This window comes from Mus caroli, chromosome 9 (genome assembly GCF_900094665.2).
Source record: "Mus caroli chromosome 9, CAROLI_EIJ_v1.1, whole genome shotgun sequence".
NCBI classification, from domain to species: Eukaryota; Metazoa; Chordata; class Mammalia; order Rodentia; family Muridae; genus Mus; species Mus caroli.
Window position 1 is genome coordinate 60508889 of NC_034578.1, and position 13478 is coordinate 60522366.

At 43.3% G+C, this 13478-nt stretch overlaps 1 protein-coding gene across 3 annotated transcripts in view; it reads right to left on the reverse strand.

Annotated features, from left to right (window-relative positions):
- Positions 1–13478, reverse strand: part of Map2k5 (mitogen-activated protein kinase kinase 5) — a 219138-nt gene that overhangs the window by 185478 nt on the left and 20182 nt on the right. For 2 of the 3 annotated variants that reach the window (XM_029481665.1, XM_021172645.1), the window contains exon 3: positions 13245–13312. The exons of the other annotated variant lie outside the window; for it this stretch is intronic. In XM_029481665.1, the coding sequence (XP_029337525.1) occupies positions 13245–13312 (68 nt within the window). The remainder of the gene's footprint in view (positions 1–13244; positions 13313–13478) is intronic. 3 annotated transcript variants of the gene reach the window in all.

A 13478-nucleotide genomic window follows, 5' to 3' on the forward strand; every position in this document is an offset into this window, starting at 1 on the left:
AAGGTCTTGAGTAAAACAACAGCTCGCTGTCCCTCATAAAATAAGCCCAAAATACTAAGCACACTTTTTCCTGGAACACTGCCTGTTCCACCTATCTGCCTATATGTGGAGATGGCTTCTGTACCTTTTTATACTTCTTTAAGCTGAACAAATAAGAAAATAATGTTCATGAAGAAAAATACCTACAATGAAAACCACTGACTAGGCTTAAAATTGTTTTTTTTTTTTTTTTTTTATGTGTATGGGTATTTATGTGTATGCCTGCATATATCTACCACTAGCATGCCTGGTACCTGCAGAGACCAGAAAAAGATCTGGCATTACAGATGGTTGTGAGTCACTGTGTGGGTGCTGGGAATCAAACCCCAGTTCCCTGGAAAGGCAGTCAGTATTCGTAACCACTTGAGCCATCTCTCCCGCCCTGACTTTGTGCTTTAAGGGCTTATCAAAAGCAGGACTCTCTCTCTCCCTTTCTCATTTTTGTTGTTTTTCTATTTAAATATGCACATACCACTTAACTACGACATTTTCAGGAAATTCCTGAAATTTGATTTTTACTAACATTCTAAAAAACCCTTCTATCTTGGGGCTGGAGAACTGACTTTGCCGTTAAGAGCACTGACTGCTTTTCCAAGGGATGCTCTTCAAGATGACTCTGTTCAATTCCCAGCACCCACATGGCAGCTAACAACCATTTGTAATTCTACTTCCAGGGGACCTGACAAAATAGCAATGAACATAAAATAAAAATAAATTTAAAAAACTGGAATCTTTTTATTGGTGTTATATACATTAAGGTTATTTTAGAATCAATCTTTTTCCTCCAAAATATGCAAAGGTCTGAATATTCTGCATCACTGTGAAGATCAGAAGCTGAGAAAGCCAAGGCTTTCTGCTCTGCACTGCAAGCAAGGAAGGTGAAGGTGACCGTGGGGGCAGGGGCAGGAGGGACAGCTGGCTGATGACCAAGATGCACACAGCCCTCCTGCAATGGCTTCCAAACTGTAAAGGAAAGCAATTCTCTCTTTCTAAGGACCTAAAAACTTAAATATGCACAGCGGAAAAATGTGCAAATCATGCTGGAATACACTAGGGCCACAGAGGCTGCTCCCGAAAAGCCGAGAAGTACAGTGCGCTTGCCATTACTCACACGGTGACGACAGGTAAGTGAAATATCAATCATGTCGGCTGTCAACCTTTCGGGACAGCAATAACTGTTAACAAGTAGTCTGGAAAAATTGTCCGAAAATGACTTGTCCTCGGCAGGCACACAAGTACTTGAGGTTTCCGTGGAAAATTAAGATGCCAGTGGCTATTTGGAACATTGCTCAGGTATTCTTTTTAATGGGAAATTTGCCGGTTATTGATCCACAGCATGTACCCTTGCTTCTGGAGGGCTGCAAGCAACTTTCCAATCAGTGGCTGTCAAAGAAATCCCTGCCTTTTTATACTGATACAAGACAGCGCTGTGGCCATGCCCATAGTTACTGCTTTTCTTTAATTAACTGCTATGTACAGTAGGTTTCTACTTTGCTATGGTCCTAGAAATCAGGGAAAAAAATATCCTTATGCTTTATCTAACAAACTAATTATAGAATGGTCTGAAACGGGCGCTTGGGGTCGAGTCTGAGAACAAATAACCTCGAGTGTGAGGGTCAGAACAGGTGCAGTGCCTTTCCCTACTATAAAACCTTGCATGCATGAAATTGACCTGTTTTCCAGCTTTATTTATTTACCCCCCAAAATAAATAAAAAAGGCTTTCACTTTCATCTTAGCACTGTGCCAAATCAACTGGAAAACTGCATATATGTTTGTAACCACTGTGAAAAATTTAGGCAATGTATACCCAGCTCTCCGTACTATGATTAACAGAGTCCCGCTGCAGTGATACACACTGTGCTGATTAAGACTTTCCTTTCAAACAGTTAATTAGGCTTTACTTTTACTTTCTTACAGCTCTCTCAAACCCAAGTGCCTTTCCCCTGCTGACATATTAGGCTAGAGATGGACAAACACACAGAACTGGGTAGCAACCAAGCCCATGGTGTGAACCCACTGTGAGCTCGTGGGCCACTGCTGCCTATGTAGCACTCCCTACAGGCAAGGGAAAAACTCAGGGCATGTGCAGGACATTGGCACAGAGCACTCTCACCAGGCTATGAGGCTGCCAGGCTGTTAGGTCTGTTGCTGCCCAGGTGAATGATAAAGGCGCTTGAGGGCTGGAGGGCCCATCCCTGGGAACCTCACACTGGCTGTCTCCTGACCCATGGCACCAGTGGGGTAATGCTGCCTTGCCTTGCTGTATCTCACTCTGCTGAGATGTAAGATGGAGTCCAGCCAGAGGAGTGCTGTAAGCCTCACAGAGAAATAGCAAAGACCACAACTAAACCACTGGTTTTAATGAAGTCTGGCCCTCTGTCTTTGCATCCTCCTCCTCATTTATTCTCTCTCATTTTGTTCTAAATAGTAATAAAATCGTCAGTGATGGCAGAGACAAGTCTCTGGCTTGACCAAAACAAAAAGAAAAAAGCAAGTCCTAACAGAGAAGACTAGACCTCAGACACCAAGACAGCTAACATGAGTTGAACAGAAAAGTCACAGTGTGGTCATCTACCACGTGTTGGCTATGTTTACTTCAACATATGATCTACACACAGTAGGTGTTTGTGAACTGTGTACTGACTAAAATGGGGCTGGACCCTGATTCTACCAGTCACTACTGTGCACAGCCCTCAGAAAGTCACCCAACCTCCTCAGGCATTGTGGCTTCCAAAGGAGAGTGAGAATGTTTGCCGTATCACCCAGGTTACTGTGAAATCCCAGCTAAACAGCAGCAGCACGAGTGAAGGACTTACATACAGAAACTACAGAACAGGTGCCCAAATGAACCCCACAGGCAGCAGTTAGTGCGCTTGCTTCAGCTGTCCCTCCCATAATCCATTACAAGCAGTAATTGCAGCAATAATCAATATGCTAACCAGGTAAAAGATTAATCAGTTTTACGATAGCTAATGGAATCTCTAGCACCAGGCTTGGATCGGGTTCAGAGTCTCTCTGAGATGTTCTTTAAAGCCCTTAACAGTTTTAATAAGAATGTGGCAGAGTTTAGTGTAGTTATCCAAAAATACAATTAATCTCCAAAGGAAGGCCAGATTCAGCAAAGGACAACAAGTACAATTGCTTCCTGTGCTTGCAAGTTTATCAAGCAGTGTCCCTATTTGTTATGAACCCAATTCTAATTATAACAGCATAATTCAATCAATAACTCAAATTTTAATGGAAATCTATGATATTAAAAAAGAAAATCAACAACCTGAATTCAAAACAACACAGTTTAATATTACAAGCCTTAGATTCTCTATGAAGGGGGACAACCCTCAGCCCCACAAATGCCTGTACATGTTGGACTCAATACTGAATACTTCATACATTTTTCTAATTTCCCATACATCTACCCTAATCAACTGTTTAATAGGTGAGACAAATGGCTTACCAACAAGCATAGGTTATTAGTGAACAATAAAAAAAGTTTTTATTCTAGTACAATGCTTAAAACATGAAACACGTGCTTACTATTTAAGAATTAAAAAGTAGGTGGGTAGCATATCCACCAAACCTTTAACTAAACAGACAGAATCACCAAGCAGACTGCTGAGCTAGCAGAAAGCCCTGGCTTCTGCATTCATTGCTCCCACAGCGTGTGAGCTCAGCCATCTTCTCTGGCTGAGGAAAGGGCACAAAGCCCTCTGCACTGATGGCCTCTGGGGATGTCTACTCCGACATCCCCCTACCCGGCACCCCCATCCTCAGCTAGCCTCATTCTAGTTCCTGTGAATGAGCCCCTAATGGAGGTAAGGCCCCTATGGCTACTTATTCACCCTCCCTTCTCACTGTGTATCCCCTGCCCTACTTCCCAGGTCTCCATCACCAGAGGAGTCATAGAGACTAACTGGAGCCTGCCGAGTCACAAAGCCTAGATGTCTCTCTCAGATTTGGAGCATATCTAGTTGGTTGACTCCCATGCTACAATCCAAAACTGCATTTCCTGCCTCTCTATCCTCCCTCAGACTCCAGTCTGGTTTTCTGCCACCTGGGTTTACCAAGCCATGCTGTGCTCTAACAGATGGCTTGGACTGGCCCTGGCCACCTCCCTTCCCATACTGCCCACCTGGGTTCACACATCTGCCTCTCCCTGATCTCCTGATCTCTTACACCTGCAGCCACCTCTGTCTTTGGTCTGAAACAGCCCACACCATGTCTATGTGTTAGAGCTCTTCTCCCACACAGCCTCCTCCTTCTGTTAGCCCTACAGGCTGAATCACAAGCAGCTTCCCCTGGATTCCCCAGGCGTTCAGTCTTCTGCCTCTAACGCTCCTCTGCCCAGAACACCCTTCCCAGTCCCATGGGCCCTGTCCACTCCACCAGGACATCAAGTTCTTCCGGAAGCCTCCACTGTCCTCAAAGATGAATTCAGTGCTTTTCCGTGTTCACAGGCACCCTATGCCCCAGCATTTATCACTTGTCATTCTGCCTGGTAAGGGTTGGCTTTACTGTCCTAATCTGGGTTTCTCTCCGCTGCTGCCCAGCAGCATGGAAGCTAAGTATATGTGTCTTGAGAGGAGGGGAGGACCTGGATTGCACATCACCGTGCACACCTCCTGCATGCTACTTGGTCAGTGTGGTATCACCCAGAATATCCCGGCTCTTGGAATCTAGCTGAGTAGGTGAATGAGTGAGTGAATCACAGAACAAGTAAGCTTTGGCTGCAGCCATGTTTACTAGTTGTGGCCTAAGGAAAGGCACACAGGCTTGTGCCCCAATAGTCTATTGTAATAATGGGGAGATTACCTGCCTCACTCACCATAAAGTCACTAGGAAGATCAAAATTAAAAAAAAAAAAAAAAAAAAAGGTACGTAGGAAACCTTCTATAAAGTACTTAGGGAAAAAAAAAAGACACAGCACTATGAACCTCTTACCATTAAGCAACTGAACCCAGAAAAACAATGTTTCTGACAGCAGGCGACACAGAAAACTCTGAATAAGACTGCTCAACAGCTCGGCCCACTACAGAGCCAGGTTAGCTCTGTCTCCCGGAGGTGTCAGCAACCCTCCCTTGTCCTCATCCCTACAGCATCACAATAACACCCTGAGTAAGAGGTACACACAAGACTGTGTGGTGTGTTCTTCCAGAAGCTCATCGAGGGCAGGAGCCATGCCTCAACTATTTATTCTTTCATAGCAGGTTTAGTCACTTGGGCTCTCTGTGGGCTTTACGGAATCCTTGGAATTCCTGAGATGATATGTGCTATGTATGTAGCCTGATGTGAACCTCTGGTAAAAGAATGAAACCCTTGGATTTCCATATCCTTCATGAACTACTGGATGGTGCCTACACACAACACCTATGCAAACACCAAGCAGTTGCTTCCAGGAAGGAAATGGAGAGCCATGAGGTCGGGATGTCATCAGTAAGCGGTTTCCCTGAACCTTGTTCCTAACTTCCTCATGGGCAAAAGCTGGATGGCCTTCTTCAGTATTCAGTACAACAGGGCCATTTCCTGATCTCTTCTTCACACACCTTCCAACAGACAAAGACCTTTAGGGAATCCTTGGAGTTCCTGAAATGATAGGTGCTACGTAGCCTGGTGTGAACCTCTGGTAAAACAATGCCAGGTCCCCTGGTTCCCTAACAACTCACAGCTCTGTGTCAAGGAGACTCTTCCTTCCTAACTTACTCTATGACAAGGGTGCATAGGTGGTCATGGTCTGAGACGATAAGGAGAAAGAAAACCACAGGTTTTCGGTGAAAAGACCAACAGAGAACAATCTAAGTCCACTTCCAGGCTAATGCCACTGCACACACGTACCCAGTAATGTTTTGGAACTTAACAGCAAGTTGACCACATTTAGTAATGATACCATTTGTTTGGCTAGCAAAATTATAAAGGACTTTAGGAAGTCCAGATGGTCTTAATAGAAGTATGAGAAGCCAACAGCAGGTGAGATTCAACTTAGCTAATGCAGTGTGCCCTGGTAGTAGAAATTTCCATTAGCAAAGCAATGGGTCCAATATGTTCAAGTGTTCTCAGCAGAAGCCTGAGTCTCGTCGAGATGAGCGTGGGCATTGTCCACACTAACCTCTCACTTGCCACCTCAAACTTCTGCTTTCCTCTCTGAAGAGGTGGGTCTAAACTGTTACTTAGGCAGTCCACCTCGATATAACAAGACTACCTGGCCATGGAGACAGCAGGCCAAGTGGGACATTCATTCCCTTATAAATATGCTCCTCACATTCTCCACAGAGACCAAGTATGAACAAGCCATACCAATGTCAAAATGCTGGGGACTCAAGCTGTAACGGAGATCCAGAGTTTTGGAGGCTGAGCCTGCCTGTGTTTCCCTTTCTTTCAAAGCTGCATACAAATCCCCTTTTGATGCCAGACATGCCCCAGCTATGTCACAAGGTAGGCAAAAACAAGAGGCTACAACATTTTCATCTCTATTTCAAGAAACCCCCCCAAATGTCCTTGATAATACAGAAAGAAAAAGTAAGATGATCTAGCTCTGAAAATAAGTTTTATTCTTCTTATTTTCTCACCAATGTGTGTGTGTGTGTGTGTGTGTGTGTGTGTGTGTGTGTGTGTATCTTGAATAGGATGAGAAAACAAAACTACTTTTGGTTTACTTGTTAAACGTAAAATACCCAAATGGACAGCATATTTTGTGGTAAAAGTTGGCCAAGAATTTTCAATTTTCAGAAGACCATAATCTGCATAAACAATGTAGTTAAAAATAATCAAGAAAAGAAAGTAGTATGTACAAATTTTTCTCAGTAAAACTTACTAGCTACCAGAACACAACACACACTTGAAACAGACGGCGGCCAGGGGGTCGCTGTCCAGGCCACCTTGGTCCAAATCTGTGCCCCTAACACATTTCTGAAGCTGAAGTCAAAGGCTCATGTGTTTACCTGTGAAAGGAAGGCACACACGAGACCTCTGAGGTGCCCTCCTGCTCTACTCAAGTTAACACGATTTTAGAGGCAGTCTCCAAGTTACGAAGACCAGGGTAAAGATAATTATAGCCCAATTTACATGGTGCTCCAAAGGTCAAAGAGTGCTCCCCCTGACGGTACCCACTGTCTAACAAGGTACACGGTGGTCAAGTATACCAAAGGGAATACTTACACTCCATGGAAACAAAGGTCTCTGCAATAATGGGAAGCACTACAACAAAGCTCGTCCTGTACGCTTCTGGCAATGTGGGGAATAAGAGAGAGAGAATGGGAGAAAGGGAGACTTATTCTTGTCAGTGCTCTGCTCCACTCACACAAGCCTAGGAGGAGTTCGGGAATCTGATGCACAGACGTCCTTTGCTAGACACAGGACCAAGCAGAACTAAATATCAATCTGTCACAGCAGTACAGTGGGCTGTTGTGTTCTCAGTGAAAGGCCACCCAAAGGAAGGGGTTAGCGTTACAAGCCCTTCACCAAAGACCCTCCATGGCACTGCCACACTGCAATACAACAGACTACAGGAGAACAACACTCATCTATTTTTAATCTCTCTAAAATATAAGATGGGAAAATAAGAAAAACAACAAAATTTAAACTACATTAAGGGAATATTTAACAGGGGCCTTTAAATAATTCGCAATGATCAGGTATTTAGTTTTCAGAATATGTAGGTTGTATACTTTTCTAATAAAGCATTTCAAATTCTAATTAAAAAAATACTTTATGGAGGAATTAAAAAGATACAATAGTGTCAGAGGAGAAGCCATGATCCCAGAAGTGGAATATTCTAGTAGAATAACTTACAGGAAACTACGCTATAAAAACAGATTGTTGATTAACACAAACTCATAACAAAATGCAGAGAGCTATCACCATGCTGCTGTAATAACACTTGGCTGCTGAAGTCTCTCAATACATTAAATATCTCCTTGGAGACCAAATTACTTTACATTTTCTTAAAAGACAATTTATTATAGCTTTGTTTTCTTCTCATTATCTCTTAAAAATATATCGAATGGAGAAAAGAATACAACTACTAAATAACTGCTAGGAAATGGTCCTGATGTGCGACGGCAGCCTTCGGCTTGTTGCTGGTTAGTTAGCAACACACAGCCAGCTGCCAGGACGCGCCCTCAGCCTCAAGATAGGCTCCACCTCACATGTATCAAAAAACCACTGTATGACATTATTACAGCACTCATAAAATTAACAACCTCGAGCTGCTAGCGATTTAAATAATTGATAAGTTTTCAATTAAAAAGCCAACATTTTCAGGTCTAATACAAAAATCTATTTAAATTACTGGTTAAAAACTTAGATTTGTGTTGGCCCAAAGCCAGAAAATCCTTGTACCCAATTTGGGGGGAGGGGGATGATTCAGCAAGCTTTGACACCAATGTCGCAGTTTTGGCTCTCTTCATTTTGTCATCAGTAGAAGAAAATGATTAAAGGACAGAGGTGAAGCATCTCCACTTCAGCTCCTTCAGATGCCTCACAGTGACCATGATTTTACCCAGTTCCCTAGGAAAGCCGAAGCTGCTGTATCTCGTTCTTACCATAAAACTACAGCAGTCCTCTAGCAGGACGTCCCTATGCCGCCACACTCTGCGAGAAATCCTTTTCAAAGCCAAGTTGAATTTATTTTTTAATTATTTGTTTATTTTTGAGAACCGGTCTCACTGTGTAGCTCGAGCTGGACTAGAACTCACTACATAGACCAGGCTAGCATCAAACTCACAGACATCTGCCCTGCCCTGTGTGCTAGGATTAAAGGCATGAGCTACCACACCCAGAACATCAATTTGAATTTAAAAAATACCGAGAAAATTATCCATTTCTTTTTAGCTTTCCCAATTTTGTAAAGTAAAGGTTTGAAAGTATGGCATCCTGACTCTTTGGACTTCCTGGGTATCTATCATGTCCTCCTTTTGGTGTCTGATTTTGTTAACTTAGCTATTCTCTCTCCCTTTTAGTTTGAATAATGGTTTGTCTATCCTGTTGATTTTCTCAAAGAAACAACTCTTTGTTTCACTTATTCTTTGTAATTTTCTCTTTGTTTTTATTTTATTGATCCCAGCCCCAAGTTTGATTATTTCCAGCCATCTTCTCTCTCATCTTGGGTATGTGTCTTAGTTAGGGTTTTACTGCTGTGAAGAGATACCACAACCAAGACAACTTCAAAGTCTACCCCCACAGTGACACACTTCCTCCAAAGCCACACCTACTCCAAGACCACACCTCCAAATAGTGCCACTCCCTGAGCCAAGCATATACAAGCCACCTCAGTGCCCGTACTTTTTTTTCTTCTAGAGCTTTCAGGTATGTTTTCTAGTACAAGATTGCTCCATTTTTTTTTTTTTTATGTAAGTACTTAATGCTAAAAATCTCCATCGAGCCCCTCCCCTTGGAGCTCAGGGAAACCCGGAAGAAGAGGGAAAAGAACTGTAGGAACCAGAGGTGTCAAGAACACCAGGAGAACACAGACCACAGAATCAACCAAGCAGAGCTCCTCGGGCCTCACGGAGACTGCATGAGTCTGACCTAGGTCTTCTGCAGAGATGTTATGGTTGTTAGCCTGGTGTTTTCTTTGGCACTCCTAACAGTGGGGATGGGGCTGTCTCTGACTTTTTCATCTGCTTTTGAGATGCTTTTCCTCCTATTGGATTGCCTCACTCACCCAGCCTTGATGTGAGGGTTTGTACCTATCTTACTGTATCTTCGTATACTGTGCTTAGCTGCTCTCCCTGGGAGGCTTGTTCTTTTCTGAAAGGGAAATGGAGGAGCAGTGGATCTGGGAGGGAAAGGAGGGACTGGGAGAAGTGGAGGGAGGGAGTGGAAACCAACTGCAATTGGCTTGTATTTTTAAAAAGAAAAGAAAGGAAAATAAAATTTAATAAGATATTTAAAATATCAATAAATAAATACCAATGCAAAATCCTAGTATCCAACCGGTGCTCCTGAAGACTAGTGATGAACGCGACTGTGGAGTTTGATCCACACGGTTCTCTATGACTAAGCTGGGCCCAGAGGAACTTCCAGCCATAAGAATGGAGACAGATGCCGGGCGTGGTCGCACACGCCTTTAATCCCAGCACTTGGGGGCAGAGGCAGGCGGATTTCTGAGTTCAAGGCCAGCCTGGTCTACAAAGTGAGTTCCAGGACAGCCAGGGCTATACAGAGAAACCCTGTCTTGAAAAACCAAAACAAAAGAATGAAGACAGACTAAAAGGATAGCCAATTATGCAACTGTGCTATTTTCAGACCAAGAGATATCTCTCAAAAAAATCTCAGGGACTATGTTTAAGGACATGTCTTACAAGGTTATGTTGTATGACAACAGGTCATGACTAACATGTTTCTACAACTAAAATTGACTAAGTACTACAATTAAAAAACATGCATAAAGCTGGGGGCAGTGGTGGCTCACAGCTTTCATCCCATGACTCAAGAGGCAGAGGCAGGCAGATCTGAAGGCCAGCCTGGTCTACAGAGCAAGTCCCAGGACAGTCAAGGCTACAGAGAGAAACACTGTCTCAAAAAAACAAAACAAACAAACAAGAATAATTTATTAGGAATGTATGGTGCAGAGAGCACAAGTAAGATATTGCATAAACAAATCATTCGAATTCCATGATGCCCTTTACACAGTTCCCAGCAGGAGTTTCCAGTGGCAACCAGGAAAACAGTGAGATTAAAGGCCAAACTTAAAATCTGTATTTTCTTTCTTTTTAAAATTTACTTTCAGTTATGCGCATGTCTGTGTGGGGGTTTGTGCATGTGGGTACCCACAGACCAGAAGGAGGGTCAAATCTCCTTGGACTATAGTTATAGGCAATTGTGAGCCACCCAAAGTAGTGATGAGAATTAAATTCGGGTCCTTGGCAGGAGCAGTAGCTTCCCTACTGAGCCATCTGTCTTCACGGCCTCCAGTTCTGAACTTTCAATATAGCTTTAAGGCCTTGGGATGTCTCTCAACCATTTACCAAACAGAGATGAGGGGACAAAGGGTGGCTCAGCGATGGGCCACATGCTTAAGAAATATGAGCAGCCAGGTTTAATCTCGGACTTGTATCTACCATAGAGTGAGTCACTATTTAAGGGCTGAGGAGACGGCCCAGTGGGGAAGCTGCTGCCATGAAAGGATAAGGGCTTCTCCAGAATCCATGTGAAGCTAGGTGTGGTCGCTGTGCCCATGATCCTAGAGCTCCACCAGCATGGAGGATGGAGGTCAGAGACAGCAGACTGCTCAGAAGCCCAAAAGCCAGCTAGCCTGACACGTGCAGTGGCTGACATCAAAGAGGCCTCGACTCAAACAGGCAGACAGTAAAGACTGACACCCAAGGTCATCCTCTGACTTCCACGTGCACCTGCACTCACTCACAGAATATGAACACACACACTTGCCACCCCTATACACAGACACACAAATAAGTAAAAATCAATTTAAAAAAAAAGTCTTTCAAACTCTGAGTTTACACATCTGTCACTCAGAAATGGAAAGGTGAGCAGTGTCACGAGGGTCACACTCAGAACTCTTTCACCAGGCACAGTTTGTAAGGTCTTCTGAGAAGTCCACTCTGCTTATATGGGGGTCTGCTTAACGCCAAAGACCTAAGTTAGAAAACCAGAACCCATCTGTGTCTATGTGCATGTGTTCTCTAAAAACAAAGGAGTCACGCTCTCAGGAGAGTTAACCAATCCATCAATAGCAATGCTGCCTTGGCAAAGACAATCCCGCTCTGCCTTCCACGTACCGATGATCTCAGCTCTAAATTCTCAGTACACAAAGACTCCCACATAAGTTAATGGGAAGTCAATGGGAAATTGACTTTTCCTACTCTGGGCTGGTAGGAATGCAATGCTCTGTTAATCATGCCGTCCCTCTTGTTCTCTTTCCTCCTACCCTAAATTAAAACTATTGGCGGAAACCCACACAGACAGTTTACAGTTTTCATTACGATGAAACAATATCCTGGTTGAAGTTAAGGGCTCTCCAAAACATACATCCTAACTGTTGGCTACAATTAGAGTCTCCTAGAAAAGCAGATGTCTGGCCTTGTCCGTCGTGTCCACTGTAACAATACTTTGCATGTGACAGCGTTTCACATCTATCACCCATTTGATCATTACACGACCCTGAGCAATAGGAAGGATGTGTGCTATTACCCACCACACACTGACAGATGAGGCAACTGTGGTACTGAAGGTTAAACCATCTGCCTTAGGCCAGGGACCCACAGCAGAGCTATGGCTCCCCTCTAGTGCGGTGCTTGCCACCAGAACACAGAAAAGGTTTTCCAATCAGATTACTAAGGTAAAGTAAAACTTGGAAGAAAAGCTCAAACTGGAGCTCAGAGAAGCTATATGTCTCGGTTGTTTATGAAGGTTTCTCAATTGGTACTGAAGCATTTGAAATGTACCGTTTCTGTCACCTATTTTAGTCTCAGGACAAATTGTTAATTCAAAATTTCAGTGAACGTTGAGATACCAAAGAAAGCTCCCAACACACACACTCAGATCACTGTGGGTGAGTTCATTTTAAGGTGCAAGAAGTGCATAAAACAACCAGGAGTACATCTTTAAATCCTGCGTCCACAAGCCTGCAGCTATGTTATAGCTGTAGTGTGGAAGGGTGAAAGACATCTCCAGTCAAAAGTAGATTTTGAAAAATTTTTTAGAGCCCAGGGGTTCATTTTTAATGAGCCGTTACTTTAAGTACTGCATAAAAAATACAGGAAATTGATAGTCCATTTAGTCTGCACCATACCTAATGCAAAAGTCATTAAGATGCATTATTCTTAATGTTCATGATATGATCAGTAAGTGTCTTTTGAAAATAATGCCCTTAACTTTCACATAAGGAAATCTTTGAAATCCTTATCTGTTATACAGAAAAATGCTGTGGCAACTGTGATTCCATTTCTATCTCCACTGTGCCCAAGAAACAGCATCCTCAATTACATTAACAGTCTTTAAAAATAGTCCTTGTTTGCTAGCTGATGAGATGGCTCACCGGCTAGGAGCACTTACCGCCAGGCCTGACGCCTGAGCTGCATCCCCACAACTCACATGGTGGCAGGAGAGAAACAACTCCTGCAAGATGTCATCTGAACCACATGCACGTGTGTGCATACATACACACACACACACACACACACACACACACACACACACACACACACAGAGAGGCATTTTTTGAAACAGCCCTCATATGCAGCACACTTACGTAGGACAGCATTGCCTTCATCTCTTCATCGCTTCTTACTGTAATCCTATCACCATCTTCATCTTCATCTGTTTAAAAATGAATACGATGAAAGCAGTAAGACTCGAATTCTCTTTTTTTTTTTTTTTGAAGATTTACTTTACTGTCCACTGTGTATGTGAGGGGTGTGTGCACACGGTTACTGTCCACTGTGTATGTGAGGGGTGTGTGCACACGGTTACTGTCCACTGTGTA